The 22451-nt window shown below is 42.5% G+C and overlaps 1 protein-coding gene across 1 annotated transcript in view; it reads left to right on the forward strand.

The window, feature by feature from the left end:
* Window positions 1–2296: 2296 nt before the first annotated feature.
* The window catches only part of CLTRN (collectrin, amino acid transport regulator), a 141764-nt gene continuing 121609 nt past the window's right edge, over window positions 2297–22451 (forward strand). Inside the window, exons 1-2 of the mRNA XM_073670796.1 lie at window positions 2297–2431; window positions 5328–5386. Coding sequence (XP_073526897.1) covers window positions 2362–2431; window positions 5328–5386 — 129 coding nt within the window. The 5' untranslated portion in view covers window positions 2297–2361. The remainder of the gene's footprint in view (window positions 2432–5327; window positions 5387–22451) is intronic.

The following is a 22451-nucleotide window of genomic DNA, read 5'->3' on the forward strand; positions in this document are numbered from 1 at the left end:
TTTGGCGTGCCTTTTGTGATAGGTTGGGAGTTCATTTGTCGTTCTCGTCCGGATATCATCCTGAATCTAATGGCCAGACAGAAAGGAAAAACCAGGATGTTGAGCAGTTCTTGCGTTGTTTTGTGGCAGACAATCAAGAGGGGTGGTCTGAGTTTCTGCCACTTGCTGAATTTGCTCTGAACAATCATACATCTTCTTCTGCTGGTTGTTCGCCTTTTTTTTGTTGTTCTGGGAGACATCCGTCGTTTGGGTCGTTCTCCAAGTTGGGATCTGCCGTGTCTGAGGAGGAGAATTTTTCCGGTGATTTGGAGAGAGTTTGGACGGATGTGCGTGGTAATCTTCAGGAGGCCAACAGAAAATCTAAAGACTACTTTGATAGGAAACGACAGGAGGTTTTGTTCGCTGTTGGCGACATGGTTTGGTTGTCCTCTAGGAATCTGCGGTTGAGGATTCCTTCAAAGAAATTGGGTCCCAAGTTTGTAGGGCCCTTTAAGGTGCTTCAGGTTGTCAACCAATCTGCTGTTAGGTTGGAGGTTCCTACCTCCTGGAGAATTAATCCGGTATTTCATGTCTCTCTGTTGAAAAAAGCTGTTGTATCGGATTGTGACGCCTCTGCCTCTGTTCCTCCGGTGGTGGAGGATGGGGAATATGAAATTTCTCGCATCCTTAACTCTAGACGGTATAGAGGTAGTTTGCAGTATCTTGTGGCCTGGAAAGGTTTCGGTCCCGAGGATAACTCTTGGGTGAGGTCGGATGATGTTTCCGCGTCCAGACTTATCAGAGCGTTTCACAGGAGATTTCCTGATAAGCCTGGTCCTAGGGGATCCGGAGGATCCTCTTAGAAGGGGGGGTACTGTTAGAACCTTGCTCTTAGTTTTTTTTTCCTTTGCTGGTCACATGACCTTGTTGGCCTATTTAATCCTGCTCCGCCCTTCTGGCTTTGCTGGACTTCATTGTATATCTACTTTCTAGCTAGCCTGTGCTCTGTGTCTTGCTCTGTTAGTTTGCTTGGTCTACTGACCTCTATGTTCTATATATTTTGTTTGTTCGTCTGTCTGCTACTATTTCTGTTAGGAGGTGTCCCATATTCCTCCCAGTCCTTAGTACTTGTAGGGATTCCTTCCTCACATCTATAGGTCTCCGTACAGACTAGCTTAGGACTTTAGCAGGTCTGATCGCAGGATCAGGTTCCCTGTTACATCGTAGGGATTAAGCTGAGTTCTATCGTAGGGACAGATCTCCTCTCTATCCTTAGCTCTGGTAGCAGAACATAACATGAATACCTCAATAGTAGAAAAAATATTCAAAAGACCCTGAGAGATGTATAGGAACATATAGCTATTAAGGTATACCTCAATCTGTATGGTCCTTGTTTGTAAGTCAAAGCTCCGGCGAACATGTGTTCCCCACACCCTGACACCATGTTGCCTCATGCTTCTTCATATACGCCTCTGGAAGAAGCTTGAGGCAAAACGTCGTCTTGGTGTGGGGAACACATGTTCACCGGAGCTTTGACTTCCAAAACAAGGACCATACTGATTGGTCTATTCAATATACTAACATTCTCATACCTATTACATGCTTTTGCTGTCCTCTGCTTACTACCTCTACCACATTAATCTATATATAGCATTGGCACTTTACTTCTACCTCTAACTCCTAAATCTATGAAATCTGAAATCTTGACCGTACATAAGCACAAGGCCACAGATGCCATAAGTAATTCTTCATAATTCATAGTTGGGATGGAGAAAACTATTTCTTTACATAGACAACTGCATTCTCATGGTGAAACATGGACCATGGTGGGATCGCAATACTCAGCAGGTCTCCTGACCTGACCTAACTGCCTAACCTATGCCTATGAGGCAGGTCAGAATTATTGCTGTCCGAGCATGGTTGATATGTTAGGCCATGTAATGTTTTGGCCTAAAAATTAGAATTTGTATCCACAATTGGATGATATGAAACCCCATCATCCTTTTTGGAAAAGAAAGTCTACAACATCTGTCGTTCGTTCATTGACAAGTGTGTAAATATCTGTTTTAACGTCTGAACATGTAGTGCCCCTTCTCCGCCGTCCATTTGAAGCGCTATCCCAACTGATGGTGTAATCATTTTTAATTTATTAATGATTGTTGGCTAATCTGGGTGTACCGAGCAATGGTAAGCAAACGCAAATAAATTGTATAATTAGTGTCTAATTTCAAATGACAAATGGCAAGAAAAACACAAGTTTTACAGGTCATTTGGCTGCAGGAGAAGAGATTAATAATTAAGCCTTTTTTCCAGGCAAAGTTTTTAAGACCGCTTTTCAGTGGCCAGCGAGTCTTTTTCCGGAGGGATTTACATTCTACTAGAATGCTGGGAAAATCTCTAGTTCTGATTCTCCCTTTGTTCGGCACTGCAATATCAGAACTTTGCAGACCAGGTAAATTATATTATTATTTTATCTCATAGATGGAGATTTTATCTTTTTTGGTTAATGTTTTATTTCATATTTATTGCATAGTCCTAGGGGAACGTGAGGGGTTTACTTCTGATTTTATATTAATATCTGCTTGTAGATATCCTTCACAAATATCTGTTGACTGATTGTTCCAACTGATATTGAGCCAATAATCTGACTCTAGGGGGTTACAACTGTGTCTGAATAGAAGACCCCTGCTCTATTTTCTGCCTAATCCATCTGCACCACATGAGGATTAGAGAATGCCCTGATGGTGCCTATGCTTTGGAAATGGTTGGTGGTGAAGACCATTGCAAAGAGTGCTTGGCTCTGTCAGGAAATTGCTCAGTGTGAGCCCAGCCAATCTGTGTTTTGTCTCTTGAGCCCTCAGGTTGATAAAGGTCTTATCTTACAAAGAATCATTTTTTGTTCCAAATGGAAATTAACGAAAATTCCATTAATCACTAACATTATAGAAATTGTTTGTACTCATAATTTATCTGAACTAGTCCTTTCCTTAAAGAATAATATTATAAAAAAAATACCATGCTAGGTGGGCTTCTTGGAACTCCATCTTCCCACTGAATAAGGAAATTCCATGTCTGTAATAAATCTTTCTTTTTATCAGTTGTATTATCAGCCATTGTGCATCTATTACAAATCTTCTGATTTTCGTAGTTTCTTGATTCAGATGATCTTTCTTTTATTCTGCTCCCTATCACTTCTCTCCAAGAACTTTCCTCCCTTCTTCCCCCTTTTTCTTCTCCCTCCCCTCCTCCTTTTCCTTTTCTTTCTTTATTTTTCCTCCCTCTCTTTCCAGATCTTTCTTTTATTCTCTTAGGTAGTTGGAGACGTGTGACTTGTTATTTTTATATTCCTAAAAGGGAAAATATTACTCTTGCTGGTTTATTTTTGCATGGTCCCATCCCCCTATTCTTTCCCAGTTATTGTTAAAAAACCCTTAATAAAAATCACCTAAGATAAAGGTCATGTGAAAATTTGAGTAAGTCGGAGGCTGTAACCGACGGTGAAGCTCATTGCTGCCCTCTGAATACGGAGTTCTTTGCCTTAGTTACAGGAATACATTATAAAGATGATAATTATCAGACTTGATAAGGGGGTGTACATGGGGTGCTAAAGTCCCCAACAACTGCTAAAATGAAGAAGTAGAAACTGTGCTCTTTTAAAATTGAAGATCAGATCAATAGATCTATAGCTCAGATTCGGTCTCAGAGCGTTTCTTCCCCTTTGTTGTAGAGATTGGTGTGGATCTCAGCACTTGCACCCACTGGACAAAAGTTTCCAAAAGGTGCAATTGTACTTTGTTTGGGGACTATGGGCAATAACATATGGACACCACTTGATCGCCTTCCTCCAGCTGCTTAGTGGATATATCTGTAATACTGTAAGGTTTGCATTATAAATCATTAGGATTAATCCTTAATCTTGTAAACTTTAATATATTTGATGCGATTTCAACTATATACTGCTTCACAAAAGACAGTGCCACAATAGATTGGATAGTAAATCACATCCTCATAATTGAGACAGTCCCAAGGTACTATGTGACAGTTCTCACATCAGAGTGTACAAATGTTATTTGCAGACACCTGTATTACATATTTATTCATTACTTTTTTTCACTCTTACATTTAATGTTTCCTACTTAGCACCCATGTACCTTAAAAGTCGTGTGATTTCATGTGGTGCTTACGGTAGGATTATAAATCAAACTAAGAGAGTCACGGACATATTGGTTGCTATGGATTACAGGTCATTGGTGCTATTTGTGCCATGATATGAAATAATCATAATCTGTTAAATCTGTTCTGCCAGACCTACACTAAAAGGTAGTTGTAGACACCAAGGACCACGGTCGTTGGATGCATGTATTCATGTACTTAAAGGGAACCTTGTAGCTAATTTATCCTACCTGAACTACGTGCAGCACGAATCAAAGAAGACATATTTTAAAATCCAGTCATGGAGTTTATGTCTCTGATGATTAGTCCCAGAGGCCGGTCTCCAGCAACTTCTCACCGCCCAACTCCTGTTGACTAATAGGCCTCTTCCTAAACACACACATGGGGAGAGACCTGTCAGTCCAGGTGAGCAATGCTGGGAGAAATCAGCAGTGGCTGACCTCTTGGACTAGTTGACTTTCTTACATCCCCCATCTAGCTTTTAAAAGTATGTTTTCTCTGACACACTGCAGCGTTTTGGAGAAAAAAAAATATTTGGCTGCAATAACAGAGCAGGCCTCTCTTTCATAGTGCGTGTGGTTTGGACACCCAACCACGTCAAGGTGTACTTTTTATATGGATAGGTGATGAATCAGCTGTCATGTTGCCTTTAAAAGAAATCAATCACCAGATTTTTTTCAACCCCATCTGAAAGCAGCATGATATAGGGGCAGAGACCCTGATTCCAGTGATGTATCACTTACTGGGCTGCTTGCTGTCATTTTGGTAAAATCAGTTTTCTCTGCTGTAGATCTAGCAATGCTCTGAATGCTGAGCTCTGTATAACCCTTCCCCCACCACTGATTGGCAGATTTCTGCCCATGTATGGTATACACAGGAAGCAGCCAATCAGTGTTGGGGGTGGGGTTTGACTACATAGCAGCAAGTTTTCTAGTCTTCCAGTGATAATGTCCTGCTGATTAAAACAGTGATTTTATCAAAACTACAGCAAGTAGCCCAGTATGTGAGACATTGCTGGAATCAGGATCTCTGTCTCTACACTATGCCTCTCTCAGATTAGGTAGTGAAAACATTGTGACAGATTCCCTTTAATATTGCTTTGACTTGAAACTAACAATGTATAACTAAATTATAATATTATTACAGTGCTTACTATTTATATCTTTAACTTCCAGATGCTCCAGGGGCCTTCAAAGTCCGTTTTAATATAAAAAAAGCACTGGGAGATAAGGCAGTAAGTGGAATTTACGGTAACTTTTGTTTGATATGTTTATTATTTCGTTGGTTTGCAACCAACTGTTGCAAAACTACAACTCTCAGCATGTCCTTTGTTTTGCATTAATCAGGGAACCACATGTTAAATACAGCAGTATCGATTTCTTTAAACTAGAACTTCAAGAACTAGAACTAAAATCTGTAATTATGTAATAAATAGAGATGAGCAAATCAATTAAATGCAACTTGAATTTGTGCCAAATTTTGGGAAATTCACTGTATCTGGCAAATTTGAACAATTTGCCATTTGCTTTGAGTGGATCAACAAAAATGCTCGCTCCCAATTTACAGTATGCATAAAATTGTATCAGCCAGAGAAGCCTCGGGCGTGGCTAGGTAGGCTTCATTATAATGCCTTGCTGCTATCACATCACAGGATATAGCACAGCCAATCAGGAGGGAATATCATAGTCTGTATAAAAGCAGAAGCAGGGAATGCAGCAGACATTTTTTAGGAATCTGGATAGTGCAAGAATGTCACAACTTAGCAGTAGAGAGAGAGAAAGCTATAAAACAGAAGCCATATCTACAGATAGTGTTTGTTGTACAACAACAGTAGTGAATATCCGTGTGGTAGTCTATGCAGTAAAGAGAATAATTAAGCAATTCAATTGATAGGAGGAGAGCTGGCAGCAGCAGTGATTGATCACAACAGTGATCACATTTGCAGAAGCATTCAAGTCAACAATATGGCTATAAGAAAAAAAAATCTAAGCTCCGTGTCTGCCAGAAAAATCATGCATGTCACAAACTACTTGTACTGAGTTTTTGCACACCTCATATACAGTATAATATGATATCTGTACCAACTGTGCCCCACCAATACTGGAGCCTGCTGTTTATTTCCTTTTTGGGAAGTGGGGAATAAATGTGTTTTAAAAAATACAAAAGAGAATTGAAAACAAGTCCAGGCATTTAACTGTGATTGTCTGCCTTACAAAGAGTGCATGTCACAAACGACTGGCTTTTCGCACACCTGTTTTAGTAGTTAAATTTGACATTCATACAAAACATACTAATACTGTAGACTGTTGCTACTGCTGGTTTTTGGATGGGTACCTAGCATTTCTTACCTAGCATTTCATGTTCAGTCCTTTTTGGGAAAGTGGCATTTGTGGTAAAAACAGTGACAACAATTAATTATAGTGTAGGAAAAATGTATGGTAAAAGAAAAAGTGGCAATGAGTGGGCTAATGTAAAAGAATAAAAGCTCAAACCATGGGATCTGGCAATAAAAATGCAAGCAGCTGCAACCCATCACCATCTGGGCAATAGTACTACCAAACTCAGGTCACAATTGGCCTCCTTTGCTTCTAGTATGCACTTTAGTGGAGAGGAAGCAGAGGACATTATGGAATATATGGCACATGACTCATCTTAGTCACAGCAGGGTGATGTTACTTCTGACAGTGACGCCATCAGAAGAGGTGCACTATCTATGCTCTCACATGCAGAAGAATGCGGGCTGCACTCTAGACTTGGTATTTAGCTTGAAAGGACCTTGCACAATTGACACAAGGAACCGCAATTATGAGCAGGGACTGTACATGTGTCTTTCATAGCCCACTAGGTCAATGTTTTGAGCAGTAGCGATGCACCACTGCAATCATGACATTTGGTGAAGCCTTCAGAGTTGGGCGCTAGGTCAGGTTGCAACGCCAGACTGAGATTATACACCTTCTCCTACACCGCATCTGAATCCTCCTCAATGAACATCATCCCATCCCCAATAAAACCGGGCAGAATGTTGCATCCACTCACTGTCTTCAGTCTTTTTGTTCTTGTACGGTTAAGTTCTGCCAAGTGATTTTACAGCTTATGATCATGGGCAACAAAAGCCATATAGTGGATAAGTTGCTCCTCTGCATTAAATAACAAATATCACACTGGATGGCTCCCCGTCATCTGCAACTGGGCATTGTCATAAGCAACAAGTCTCTAAATATTGTGGTTGCACTGTGTTTGGACACAGAAACTTACAAGGGAGCATGGCACATTTCTTAAATTTGTTTGTGCCAATTTTTTTTAAAGAAATATACCAACTTGAAAGAGGTGGGGGCCATTGCCAGGAGCGTGTCTGGGCATTTCAACCATTCTTACATGGCAAGACACACCCTTGACGCTTTGCAAAAACATAAAGGTCTGACTGAGCACATCCTTATATGTGACATTACACAATGCTTCATATGTTGGAGCAACTCTACAAGCAGCATAAAGCTGTGGCTGATTATACCATGCAGCAGACAAATTGGAGCTGGGTTACTTTGAAATCCTGTATTGGCAGCTGAAGAGAGACTTGTGTCACCTACTGAGGCCCTTCAATGAGGCTACTAAATTTGTCAGTAGGGACAGATGTAGCATCAATGAAGTTATCCCCCTCATATTTATATTGGCAAAAAACACTCAAAAAGATGCAACAAGGGATGGAGAAAAACAGTAACTTCTACATGTTCATCACCAATCTGAGGCTGTTGGGGACATTCAAGGACAATGTCATATGCAGCAGGATCGGGAGAAGGAGATGCAGCAGGTGGCTGTGAAGGGGGACACACAAACTACAGTCTTTTTGCACGCCTGTTTTAGTAGTCAAATTTTACATCCATATGCAACATACTAATACTGTTGGCTTTTGCTACTGCTGGTTTTGGATATGTACCTAGCATTTCTTGCTCAGTCCTTTTTGGGAAGGTGGCATTTGTGGCAGAAACAGTATCAAAAGTTAATTATAGTGTAGTAAAAATGTATGGTAAAAGAAAAAGGGGCAATGTAAAAGAATAAATGGAGAGGAGGGGCAGCAGCAGGTGGCTGTCAAGAGGGACATTAAGTTTATGTACAGGCAGGGGGTGAGGCTGACAGCCGGTATGAAATGGATGATGGCGAAGACTCTGGCTGTGTTGATGAACTGTTATTTTATTTATTATGCTTTGCTTATATAGTGCCATCGTATTCCACAGCGCTTTACAGACATCATCATCCCTGTCCCCATTGGGGCTCACAATCTAAATCCCCTATCAGTATGTCTTTGGAGTGAGTGTGGGAGGAAACTGAGAACCCACAGGAAACCCACGCAAACACGGGGAGAACTTACAAACTCCTTGCAGATGTTCTCCTTGGTGGGAGTTGAACTTGGGACCCCAGCACTGCAAAGCAGCAGTGCTAACCACTGAGCCACCATGCTGCCGTGTTGCAACGGAAAGCAGAAATTGAACAGGGCACTCCGTTTTGCTGGCAAACATGGAAAAAGGCATGCTTGTCGGCTTGTGGGATGATAGGGGTAGTACATGCGACCTCCAATGATATTCTGTGTGGCCCCCAAACATATGGACAGAAAAATGTTTAACAGACAGGTTAACTATATGTGAGTAGCCACACACAGAGGAGTGGTGGCAGCAGCTGAGATGCAGGGACTGGCAAGTACTAATGGTGCAATGTGTAACCAGTTATGGATGCCTCACATATCAGGAGAATGGGGTCTCTTAACCCGTTTGGCACTCCAAAAAGTAGTACGTGAATAAGACCGGTGGCCTCGTGTCTGTGCTCGCTCCACTGTAGTTTATAGGAAAACTGAATCATTAAACATTAATTAAATAAACCATGATCTTTTGTAGGGAGCCATGTGCATGCATGACCTCTTCCTATTCACACAGTTTTTTATGAGTATTTAGAAGCGTATTTTACTGCAAATCCACATAAAAAAATGCTTCAAATACTCTTTGAATAAGCTTCCAGTTAATTTTACTGCAAAATGTTCAAAATAACATGAAGAAAACATCACTGTGTGCACTATAGGCGCTTTTGCCATTATAGGTAACTTATTCAGAGAGTATTTGACACAGTTTTTTATATGGATTTAGGAGCAGAATCTACTTCTAAATCCTCATAAAAAAACCTCAGTGTGAATGTACCATTAGAGTGCTGATACTTGGAGGTAAGAATCATGCAACTAGAATTTATACCTATCAAACCTTTAGGCTAAGTGCCCACTATGCAGAAATGCTGCAGATTTTTTCTGCATCTCCCTGGCTGGAAAAACGCGTGTGGATTTTACATGCGTTTTTCCTGCCAGGTAGAAGCGTCTTTTCATGCATTTCCGCATGCGGGTTATCAAGCACTTTTAGCATCACTTGGAAAAGTGCTTGACAACTTGGTCACACTATATAAATCCATGCAACCGGCATGGATTTAGATAGTGTGACCAAGTTAATAGTTAAAAAAGAATAAAAATGGTAAAAAATAAAAGAAAAAATATTATACTCACCTTCTGATGGCCCCCGGTCTCTTGTACGGCTCGCGGTGATGTAAAAGGACTGGCATGACATAATTTAGTCGTGTGACAGGTCACGCGACCGCCAATGTCAGCAGTCGCGTGACCTGTCACATGACTAAATGACGCCATGGAAGGTCCTTTTACACCATTGCAAGCCACCGGGGAGCCAGGACGCACCATAGAGGAGACCGGGGGACATCGGAAGGTGAGTATAATGTTTATTTTTTATTTTAAATTCTACTTTTTAACAGATACTATGGTACCCGGGTCTGGATGAGAGTCTCCTCTTCTCCAAACCCGGGTACCATCCGCGCATTGAATCGCTTAATATCTGCATGTGCACATGTAGTCATGCGGATATTAAGCGATTCAATGTAAGTCAATGGCGGCAATTACGCTGTGTGTCCGCAAAATTAATGGACATGTTGCGTATTTTTCCGCAATGATAATCCGCAGCGGAAATTTCCGCAGCATGTGCACAGCACATGCGGATTATCATTGGGGACCATGGGGCACGTATTACCAAGCGTTTTTTAAGCGTTTTCGCTGCAGAAATTCTGCGGCAAAAACGCTTGAAAAACGCATAGTGGGCACACAGCCTTATGGTATATACTTTCGATATGCCGCAAATGTCACAGAAGGTAATACCTCTAATGTTTAGTGCGGCCCCCCGCATTGGTTCAGTATGTCAATGTGACCCTTGGGCCAAAAAAAGTTGTGCACCCCTGTTTTAGACAATGGAAAATGAATTTTGTAGAGGTAGAATATCTGTGTGTCTTATTGGTTGTTTCTGCACATGTACTGTCTATTATCTAAGCTGTGAATATCAGAATGTGTGCGTACTGTGGGAAAGCTGCTTGCCCTACTTTACTAATTCACAGCAGCTGACTTGGAACAGAGTATTACACAATGTAAATAATTTGTCACATTTTTTGTATGGTTGCAGTGTTATTCCCAATATTAAAAGGTAATACTTATCCACAGGAGAGGTGATAACCTTCTGATCGGTGAGGGTCCAAGCACATGGATCTACACTGATCCTGAGAAGGGAGCTCTGAAATGTATACATGGTCACCACTAATTCATTCTCCTTAGGACTGATGGAAATAGCTGAGTGCTGTAGTCCGGTATCCGCCAGTCCCATTGGGAATGAATAGAGAGGTGGCGCATGTTCGCTTCTGATAAGGCATTTGATTCCCATTCTTGTAATTGGTGGAGTTCCCAGCAGTCAGACTCCCACAAAGTAAAAAATTATGATCTTATCCTGTAAATAAGGGGAAACTTTCAATGTTGGGAAAAATGTTTAAAATTTGTTTTCATCTCAGTACTTTAAAAGGGTTTCCCCACGAACAAAAGTATATTTTAATCAATAGATCTTATAATAATAATAAGTTCCACAATTGGATGTGTTTAAATAAAATGTTCCTGTGCTGAGATAATCTTATAAATGTGCCCCTGCTGTGTACTGTGTAATGGCTGTATCTGACTGTGCAGGGACACAGTCTGATCATACCACATCTCCTGGGCAGGGGAGGAAGCAAAAGAGTATAAAGGACAGGACAGCAGGGGATCACAACTGATTCTTCTTGTGAGGTAAAACATTTCCCTGCCTGTTTTTAAGCAGCTTGTCTACTTAATAATGAGCTGTGGTGTACCTTATGCCAGAAATCTTACTCCAGTCCCTGACTGGTGTTAGATATGTGGTGAAGCACATGCCTCTAAATGAATCAGGACTGTTTGACTCCACTCATCAAGACCGGTTTGAACATCACTGGTCTTGATAAATTGGGGCCTATGTGATTAATATCGTGGGTGCGGAAAGTATTCAGACCCCTTTAAATTTTTCACTCTTTCTTTCATTGCAGCCCTTTGGTAAATTCTAAAAAGTTCATTTTTCTCTCATTAAAGTACACTCTGCACCCCATCTTGACTGAAAAAAACAGAAATGTAGAAATTTTTGCAAACGTATTAAAAAAGAAAAACTGAAATATCACATGGTCATGAGTATTCAGACCCTTTGCTCAGTATTGAGTAGAAGCCCCCTTTTGAGCTAGTACGGCCATGAGTCTTCTTGGGAATGATGCAACAAGTTTTTCACACCTGGATTTGGGGATCCTCTGCCATTCTTCCTTGCAGATCCTCTCCAGTTTCGTCAGGTTGGATGGTGAATGTTGGTGGACAGCCATTATCAGGTCTCTCCAGAGATGCTCAATTGGGTTTAGGTCAGGGCTCTATCTGGGCCAGTCAAGAATGGTCACAGAGTTGTTCTGAAGCCACGCCTTTGTTATTTTAGCTCTGTGCTTGGGGTCATTGTCTTGTTGGAAGGTGAACCTTCGGCCAAGTCTGAGGTCCAGAGCACTCTGGAAGAGGTTTTCATCCAGCATATCTCTGTACTTGGCCGCATTCATGTTTCCTTTAATTACAACCAGTCGTCCTGTCTCTGCAGCTGAAAAACACCCCCACAGCATGATGCTGCCACCAATATGGTTCACTGTTGGGATTGTATTGGGCAGGTGATAAGCAGTGCCTGGTTTTCTCCATACATACCGCTTAGAATTATCACCAAAAAGTTCTATCTTCGTCTCATCAGACCAGGGAATCTTATTTCTCATAGTCTGGGAGTCCTTCATGTGTTTTTGAGCAAACTCTATGCGGGCTGTCATATGTCTTGCACTGAGGAGAGGCTTCCGTCGAGCCACTCTGCCATAAAGGCCCGACTGGTGGAGGGCTGCAGTGATAGTTGACTTTGTGGAACTTTCTCCCATCTCCCTACTGCATCTCTGGAGCTCAGCCACAGTGATCTTGGGGTTCTTCTTTACCTCTCTCACCAAGGCTCTTCTCCCACGATTGCTCAGTTTGGCTGGACGGCCAGGTCTAGGAAGAATTCTGGTGGTCCCAAACGTCTTCCATTTAAGGATTATGGAGGCCACTGTGCTCTTAGGAACCTTGAGTAATGCAGAAATTCTTTTGTAACCTTGGCCAGATCTGTGCCTTGCCACGATTCTGTCTCGGAGCTCCTTGGGCAGTTCCTTTGAACTCATGATTCTCATTTGGTCTGACATGCACTGTGAGCTGTGAGGTCTTATATAGACCGGTGTGTGCCTTTCCAAATCAAGTCCTATCAGTTTAATTAAACACAGCTGAACTTCAATGAAGGAGTAGAACCATCTCAAAGAGGATCACAAGGAAATGGACAGCATGTGACTTAAATATGAGTGTCTGAGCAAAGGGTCTGAATACTTATGACCATGTGATATTTCAGTTTTTCTTTTTTAATAAAATTTCTAAATTTCTGGGGTTTTTTTCAGTCAAGATGGGGTGCAGAGTGCACTTTAATTAGAAAAAAATGAACTTTTTAGAATTTACCAAATGGCTGCAATGAAACAAAGAGTGAAAAATTTAAAGGGGTCTGAATACTTTCCGTACCCACCATATGTGTCCGGGTGTGCTGAATGTGTTTGGTATATGAGCTGCATGTGTATTTTATGCGGCTAATATACAGTCTTGCCAAAAGTGTTGGCACCCTTGAAATTGTTTCAGAAAATTAATTATTTCTCCCCAAAAATTATTACAATTACACATGTTTTGTTATACACATTTTTATTTCCTTTGTGTGTATAGGAACAACACAAAAAAAAAAACAGAAAAAATGGCAAAATGACCATAATTTTCACACAAACCCCCCAAAAATGAGCCGGACAAAATTGTTGGCACCTTCAACTTAATATTTGGTTGCACACCGTTTGGAATAAATAACTGCAATCAATCGCTTTCTATAACAATCAACAAGCTTCTTCCACCTCTCAACTGGAATTTTAGACCACTCTCATATTGCAAATTGCTTCAGGTCTCTCATATTTGAAGGCGCCTTCTCCCAACAGCAATTTTAAGATCTCTCCACAGGTGATCAATGGGATTTACATCCAGGCTCATTGCTGCCCACTTTCAGAACTCTCCAGCGAATTGTTTCCATCCATTTCTGAGTGCTTCTTGAAGTATGTTTGGGGTCTTTGTCCTAGTGGAAAACCCATAACCTCGTAATATTCAGATTTCATGATGCCTTGCACATACTCAAGGTACCCAGTGCCAGAGGCAGCAAAACAGCCCCAAAACATCTTTGAACCTCCACCGTATTTGACTGTAGGTACTGTTCTTTTCTTTTTCTTTCAAGACAATTTTATTTATTGAAACATCATTAATAACAGGCATTGGAAAATAATTACAATAAATGAATAAGTAAATATCCTAACAACCAGGCTAGGAACATATATAACCAATTATGCACAAGTATTAATCAGAATTTTTTTCTAACGTTTCCCCATAACCCCCTGTCCAGCCCAACCCCACCCCCAATTCATTTTCTTGGTACACCAAAATAACAATAAGTGTAATAATCTCATCAATCAAGGGAGGGCTACTAGCTAGTCAATGTTTCGCAATAGTCTTCCTTGTATGGTACAGTATTTTAGCTATTGCTAACTGTACTGGAGAAGAATCTCCAATAACCCCCACTAGCCACAGGACACAGGATTTAGAATTAATAGAAATTGAGATATGAAATACCTCCCAAATTAGTCTGCCAACTTTATTTCATGGCTCCCTAAATTGAGTACAAGATCAAAACATATGAATAAGATCTGTTCCTTCCTCCCCACAGCAAGCACAACGATCATCAGCCCTGAGACCCATCTGATGTAATGCTTTTGGGGTTCTATAAACTGAGTCAAAAATAATTGTGACCTCCTCTGGGCCATATTGATCGATATCTGCTGTCTTGATTCTAAAACATCCCCTAATTCCTCCATGGATATACAGTGGCATGCATAAGTATGGGCACCCCTAGTAAAATGTAAAAGAGGAAAAAAAATTATATATACAGTACAGACCAAAAGTTTGGACACACCTTCTCATTTAAAGATTTTTCTGTATTTTCATGACTTTGAAAATTGTACATTCACACTGAAGGCATCAAAACTATGAATTAACACATGTGGAATTATATACTTAACAAAAAAGTGTGAAACAACTGAAAATATGTCTTATATTCTAGGTTCTTCAAAGTAGCCACCTTTTGCTTTGATGACTGCTTTGCACACTTTTGGCATTCTCTTGATGAGCTTCAAGAGGTAGTCACCGGAAATGGTCTTCCAACAATCTTGAAGGAGTTCCCAGAGATGCTTAACACTTGTTGGCCCTTTTGCCTTCACTCTGCGGTCCAGCTCACCCCAAACCATCTCGATTGGGTTCAGGTCTGGTGACTGTGGAGGCCAGGTCATCTGGCGTAGCACCCCATCACTCTCTTTCTTGGTCAAATAACCCTTACACGGCCTGGTGCTGTGTTTGGGATCATTGTCCTGTTGAAAAATAAATGATGGTCCAACTAAACGCAAACCGGATGGAATAGCATGCCGCTGCAAGATGCTGTGGTAGCCATGCTGGTTCAGTATGCCTTCAATTTTGAATAAATCCCCAACAGTGTCACCAGTAAAGCACCCCCACACCATCACACCTCCTCCTCCATGCTTCACGGTGGGAACCAGGCATGTAGAGTCCATCCGTTCACCTTTTCTGCATTGCACAAAGACACGGTGGTTGGAACCAAAGATCTCAAATTTGGACTCATCAGACCAAAGCACAGATTTCCACTGGTCTAATGTCCATTCCTTGTGTTCTTTAGCCCAAACAAGTCTCTTCTGCTTGTTGCCTGCCCTTAGCAGTGGTTTCCTAGCAGCTATTTTACCATGAAGGCCTGCTGCACAAAGTCTCCTCTTAACAGTTGTTGAAGAGATGTGTCTGCTGCTAGAACTCTGTGTGGCATTGACCTGGTCTCTAATCTGAGCTGCTGTTAACCTGCGATTTCTGAGGCTGGTGACTCGGATAAACTTATCCTCAGAAGCAGAGGTGACTCTTGGTCTTCCTTTCCTGGGGCGGTCCTCATGTGAGCCAGTTTCTTTGTAGCGCTAGATGGTTTTTGCAACTGCACTTGGGGACACATTCAAAGTTTGCCCAATTTTTCGGACTGACTGACCTTCATTTCTTTAAGTAATGATGGCCACTTGTTTTTCTTTACTTAGCTGCTTTTTTCTTGCCATAATACAAATTCTAACAGTCTATTTAGTAGGACTATCAGCTGTGTATCCACCTGACTTCTGCACAACACAACTGATGGTCCCAACCCCATTTAAGGCAAGAAATCCCACTTATTAAACCTGACAGGGCACACCTGTGAAGTGAAAACCATTTCCGGTGACTACCTCTTGAAGCTCATCAAGAGAATGCCAAGAGTGTGCAAAGCAGTCATCAAAGCAAAAGGTTGCTACTTTGAAGAACCTAGAATATAAGACATATTTTCAGTTGTTTCACACTTTTTTGTTAAGTACATAATTCCACATGTGTTAATTCATAGTTTTGATGCCTTCAGTGTGAATGTACAATTTTCAAAGTCATGAAAATACAGAAAAATCTTTAAATGAGAAGGTGTGTCCAAACTTTTGGTCTGTACTGTATATATTTTTTTTTTTTTGCCTAAAATACGAAGGAAATATGTCATCTCTAACTTTAGACCTTTTAGAGATAATTTCATCTTCAACTTGCTTAACTGTTCACAATAACCGTAATTTTGACACTGTATGTCCTACATCTCTCTCCCACCTACTTTTGACTACTGACATAAGGTCACCTAGAATTATTGGTAGCAGGGAATTATAAATCAAGGAGATAATACCTTTAGTAGTTTTTTCCTTCACTACAAAGTCTAGTATTCCATTGTTTGATATGGAAAGATCAGAGACCGTTTCCTGTCTTCTTATAGCATGCCTCAATGGTAAATATTTGAAACAATCCGAGTTACTCAGGTGAAATTCACTATGTTCTTTTCTTTGTAGGCCTCATTCCGTTTTCGGTAAACAGTAGAATGATGTGCTTTACCAAAAAGCTCTATATTGTTCTCATCTCTCCACTAGACACTTTCCCAAAAGGATTTTGGCTTACTCACATACATTTTGGCAAACTGCAGTCTAGCTTTTTTATATTTCTCTGTGTCAGCAGTGGGATCCCCCTGGGTCTCCTGCCATAGCTTTTCATTTCATTCAAGTGTCTACGAATAGTTCACACTGACACTGATGCACCCTGAGCTTGCAGGACAGCTTGAATTTCTTTGAAACTTGATTGGGGCTGCTTATCCACTATCTGGACTAACCTTTCATCAACTTTTTTTCTGCCGTCCACGTCAAAGAAGATTAGTTACAGTGCCATGGGTTGTAAACTTCTTGATTATGTTGTGCACCATGGACAAAAGAACATCAAGATCTCTGGAGATGGACTTGTAACCTTGAGATTGTTGATATTTTTCAACGATTTTTGTTCTCAAGTCCTCAGACAGTTTTCTTCTCCTCTTTCTGTTCTCCATGCTTAGTGTGGCACACACAGACGCACAATGCAAAGATTGAGTCAACTTCTCCCCTTTTTATCTGGTTTTAGGTATAACTTTCATATTACACACACATGTTACTTGCCACAGGTGAGTTTGAACGAGCATCACATGCTTGAAACAAAGTTATTTACCCACAATTTTGGAAGGCGCCAACAATTTTCTATGGCCCATTTTTGGGGTTTTGTGTGAAGTTTTGTCCAATTTGTCTTTATTTCTCTGTTTTTTTGTGTTGTTCGAATGCACACAAAGGAAATAAACGTGTATAGCGAAACATGTGTAATTGTAATAATTTTCTGGGAGAAATACTTCATTTTCTCTAACAATTTCAAGGGTGCCAACACTTTTGGCCATGACTGTATGAGCGATGTGACCTGCATGCATCTAATATATGAGTGGTATGTGCTATATGCAACTAATATATGAACGATGTGTGTTGTATACATCTGATACATGAGCGGTTTATGATGTATATGTCTATAAGCAGTGGTGTAACTCGAGTCTCGTGGACCCCTGTGTGAAAAATTTGGTCAGATGTACGGGCCCCTGTAATAATGATCTCCGTCCTAAACTTATCCTGTAATAATGGCCCCATCCTGTAATAATGTCCTATATCCTGGCCCCATCTTGTAATAATGTCCCTCATTCTGACTGCTTCCTGTAATAATGTCTCCTATTGTGTAATGATGTCCCACAACCTGGCCACCGTCCTGAAATAATATTCCCTGTCCAGAATGTTGTTCAGCTTTTACTTTTACTTTTACATATGCCTGTTTGCTTGACTATCTCAAGGATCCCATTCGGAGATATATATAGATCTATATATACACTACCGTTCAAAAGTTTGGGGTCACCCAGACAATTTTGTGTTTTCCATGAAAACTCATACTTTTATTTATCAAATGAGTTGCAAAATGAGTCGAAAATATAGTCCAGACATTGACCAGGTTAGAAATAATGATTTTTATTAGAAAGAATAATTTTCTCCTTCAAACTTTGCTTTCGTCACAGAATGCTCCCTTTGCAGCAATTACAGCATTGTAGACCTTTGGCATTCTAGCTGTTAATTTGCTGAGGTAATCTTGAGAAATGTCCCCCCATGCTTCATGAAGCCCCTCCCACAAGTTGTATTGGCTTGATGGGCACTTTTTGCGTACCATACGGTCAAGCTGCTCCCACAACAGCTCAATAAGGTTTAGATCTGGTGACTGCGCTGGCCACTCCATTACAGATAGAATACCAGCTGCCTGCTTCTTCCCTAAATAGTTCATGCATAATTTGGAGGTGTGTTTTGGGTCATTGTCCTGTTGTAGGATGAAATTGGCTCCAATCAAGCGCTGTTCACAGGGTATGGCATGGCGTTGCAAAATGGAGTGATAGCCTTCCTTATTCAAAATCCCATTTACCTTGTACAAATCTCCCACTTTACCAGCACCAAAGCAACTCCAGACCATCACATTACCTCCACCATGCTTGACAGATGGCGTCAGGCACTCTTCCAGCATCTTTTCAGTTGTTCTGCGTCTCACAAATGTTCTTCTGTGTGATCCAAACACCTCAAACTTTGATTCGTCAGTCCATAAAACTTTTTTTCCAATGTCTGTGTTCTTTTGCCCATATTAATCTTTTCCTTTTATTAGCCAGTCTCAGATATGGCTTTTTTTGCCACTTTGCCCTGAAGGCCAGCATTCCAGAGTCGCCTCTTCACTGTAGATGTTGACACTGGCGTTTTGCGTGTACTATTTAATGAAGCTGCCAGTTGAGGAGCTGTGAGGCGTCGATTTCTCAAACTAGAGACTCTAATGTCCTTGTCTTGTTGCTCAGTTGTGCAGCGGGGCCTCCCACTTCTCTTTCTACTCTGGTTAGAGCCTGTTTGTGCTTTCCTCTGAAGGGAGTAGTACACACCGTTGTAGGAAATCTTCAGTTTCTTGGCAACTTCTCGGATGGAATAGCCTTCATTTCTAAGAACAAGTATAGACTGTCAAGTTTCACATGAAAGTTCTCTTTTTCTGGCCATTTTAAGTGTTTCATAGAATAAACAAATGTAATGCATGAGATTCTCAACTAGCTCAAAGGAAGGTCAATTTTATAGCTTCTCAAATCAGCCAAACCGTTTTCAGCTGGGCTAACATACTTGTGCAAGGGTTTTCTAAACATCCATTAGCCTTCTTACACAGTTGGCAAACACAATGTACCATTAAAACACTGGAGTGGTGGTTGTTGGAAATGGGCCTCTATACACCTATGTAGATATTGCAATAAAAACAAGACATTTGCAGCTAGAATAGTCATTTACCATATTAACAATGTATAGAGTGTATTTCTGATTAATTTAATGTTAGCTTCATTGAATAAAAAGTGCTTTTCTTTCAAAAATGACATTTATAAATGACCCCAAACTTTTGAACGGTAGTGTATATATCTATAATATAATCGGCTAAGCGTGTCTCTGTCTGAAGCCTTTATAGACTGCGCATGCGTGACGCGCAGTCTGGCTCCAGACAGAAGACCACATCCAGCCGTTACAGGTAAGAGGAGTGTGTATGGCGCCGAAGATCGCGGTATGCGTAGGCACTGAATGCATACTGCTATCTCCGGCGCCATACTTACATACTTGCCTGACCGGGAGGAGCGTTGCTGCGGCGCCTCTCTCTTCGCCGTAGACCGAGGCGTCGGATCGGCGCATGCGCATTGCACTATCCGGTGCCATTTTACTGAAGACACATTTGCAGTTTGTCTTCAGCAAAATGGCGCCAGACAGCGCCGTGCACCGGCGCCGCACTCCTCCCCCGGCCTCCGGCAGAACAGGACGCAGAAGCGCTGGAGCACAGAGAAGAAAGGTGAGTATAAGTGTTTATTTTTTTGTATGTGTGTACAGCGTGAAAGGGATGAGGGGGCCACACATACCAGGATTGTGGGGTGACGGGACCATGCATACCAAGATTGAGGGGTGAGGGGGCCATGCATACCAGGATTGGTGGGTGAGCGGACCACGCATACCAGGATTGTGGGGTGAGGGGATCATGCATACCAGGATTGTGGGGTGAGGGGATCATGCATACCAGGATTGTGGGGTGAGGGGACCATGCATACCAGGATTGGGGGGTGAGGGGACCATGCATACCAGGATTGTGGGGTGAGGGGACCATGCATACCTGGATGGTGGGGTGATGGGATCATGCATACCAGGAATGGGGGGTGAGGGGACCATGCATACCAGGATTGGGGATGAGGGGTGCCATGTATACCAGGATTGGGGATGAGGGGTGCCATGCATACCAGGATTGGGGATGAGGAGTGAGGGGCCTATGCATTCCAGGATTGGGGGTGAAGGGTGCCATGCATACCAGGATTAGGGATGAGGGGTGCCATGCATACCAGGAGAGGAATGAGGGGTACCATTCATACCAGGATAGGAATGAGGGGGGGCCATGCATTCCAGGATATGTATGAGGGGTGGGGTGCCATGCATACCATGATAGGGATGAGGGGTGCCATCCATACCAGGATGAGGGAGGGATATCATACATACCAGGATAGGGATGAGGGATGGGGTACCATGCATACCAGGATAGAGATGAGGAGTGCCATCCATACCAGGATTGGGGGTGAGAGGTGCCATGCATACCAGGATTGGGTATGAGGGAGCCATGCATACCAGGATGGGGGATGAGGGGTGCCATGCATACCAGGATTAGGGGTGAGGGGTACCATTCATAGCAGGATTGGGGGTGAAGGGTGCCATTTATACCAGGATTGGGGATGAGCGGTGCCATTTATACCAGGATTGAGGATGAGGGGTGCCATGCATACCAGGATTGGGGGTGAAGGGTGCCATGCATACCAGGATGAGGGGTGCCATGCATACCAGGGTGAGGGGACCATGCATACCAGGATTGTGGGGTGAGGAGATCATGCATATCAGGATTGGGGGATGAGGGGTACCATGCATACCAGGATTGGGGGATGAGGGGTACCATGCATACCAGGATTGGGGGGTGAGGGGACCATGCATACCAGGATTGGGGGGTGAGGGGACCATGCATACCAGGATTGGGGGGTGAGGGGACCATGCATACCAGGATTGGGGGGTGAGGGGTGCCATGCATACCAGAATAGGGATGAGGGGTACTATACATACCAGGATAGGGATGAGGGGTACCATGCATACCAGGATAGGGATGAGGGGTACCATACATACCAGCATAGGAATGTGGGGTACATTGCATACCAGGATGAGGGATGGTGTGTCATGCATACCAGGATGAGGGTTACCATGCATACCAGAATGGGGATGAGGGTACCATGCATACCAGTATAGGGATGAGGGGTACCATACATACCAGGATTGGGGATGAGGCGTGCCATTCATACCAGGATGAGGGATTGGGTGCCATGCATACCAGGTTTGTGGGATGAGGAGGCCATACATACCAGAATTTGGATGAGTGGTGCCATATATACCAGGATGAGGGATGGGGTGCCATGCATACTAGGATAGGAATTTGGGGTACCATACATACCAGGATTGGGGGATGAGTGGTGCCATGCATATCAGGATGAGGGATTGAGTACCATACATACAAGGATTGGGATGAAGGGTGCAATGCATACCAGAATTGTGATGAGGGGTGCCATGCATACCAGGATTGGGGATGAGGGGTGCCATGCATACCAGGATTGGGGATGAGGGGTGCCATGCATACCAAGATTGGGGATGAGGGGTGCCATGCATACCAGGATTGGGGATTAGGGGTGCCATGCATACCAGGATTGGGGATTAGGGGTGCCATGCATACCAGGATTGGGGATTAGGGGTGCCATGCATACCAGGATTGTGGATGAGGGGTGCCATGCATACCAGGATTGGGGATGAGGGGTGCCATGCATATCAGGATGAGGGATTGAGTACCATACATACAAGGATTGGGATGAAGGGTGCAATGCATACCAGAATTGTGATGAGGGGTGCCATGCATACCAGGATTGGGGATGAGGGGTGCCATGCATACCAGGATTGGGGATGAGGGGTGCCATGCATACCAAGATTGGGGATGAGGGGTGCCATGCATACCAGGATTGGGGATTAGGGGTGCCATGCATACCAGGATTGGGGATTAGGGGTGCCATGCATACCAGGATTGGGGATTAGGGGTGCCATGCATACCAGGATTGTGGATGAGGGGTGCCATGCATACCAGGATTGGGGATGAGGGGTGCCATGCATACCAGGATTGTGGATGAGGGGTGCCATGCATACCAGGATTGGGGATGAGGAGTGAGGGGCCTATGCATTCCAGGATTGGGGGTGAAGGGTGCCATGCATAC

The sequence above is a fragment of the Phyllobates terribilis genome, unplaced genomic scaffold (genome assembly GCF_046119375.1).
Source record: "Phyllobates terribilis strain yellow unplaced genomic scaffold, ASM4611937v1 Scaffold_2__4_contigs__length_985480577, whole genome shotgun sequence".
NCBI classification, from domain to species: domain Eukaryota; kingdom Metazoa; phylum Chordata; class Amphibia; order Anura; family Dendrobatidae; genus Phyllobates; species Phyllobates terribilis.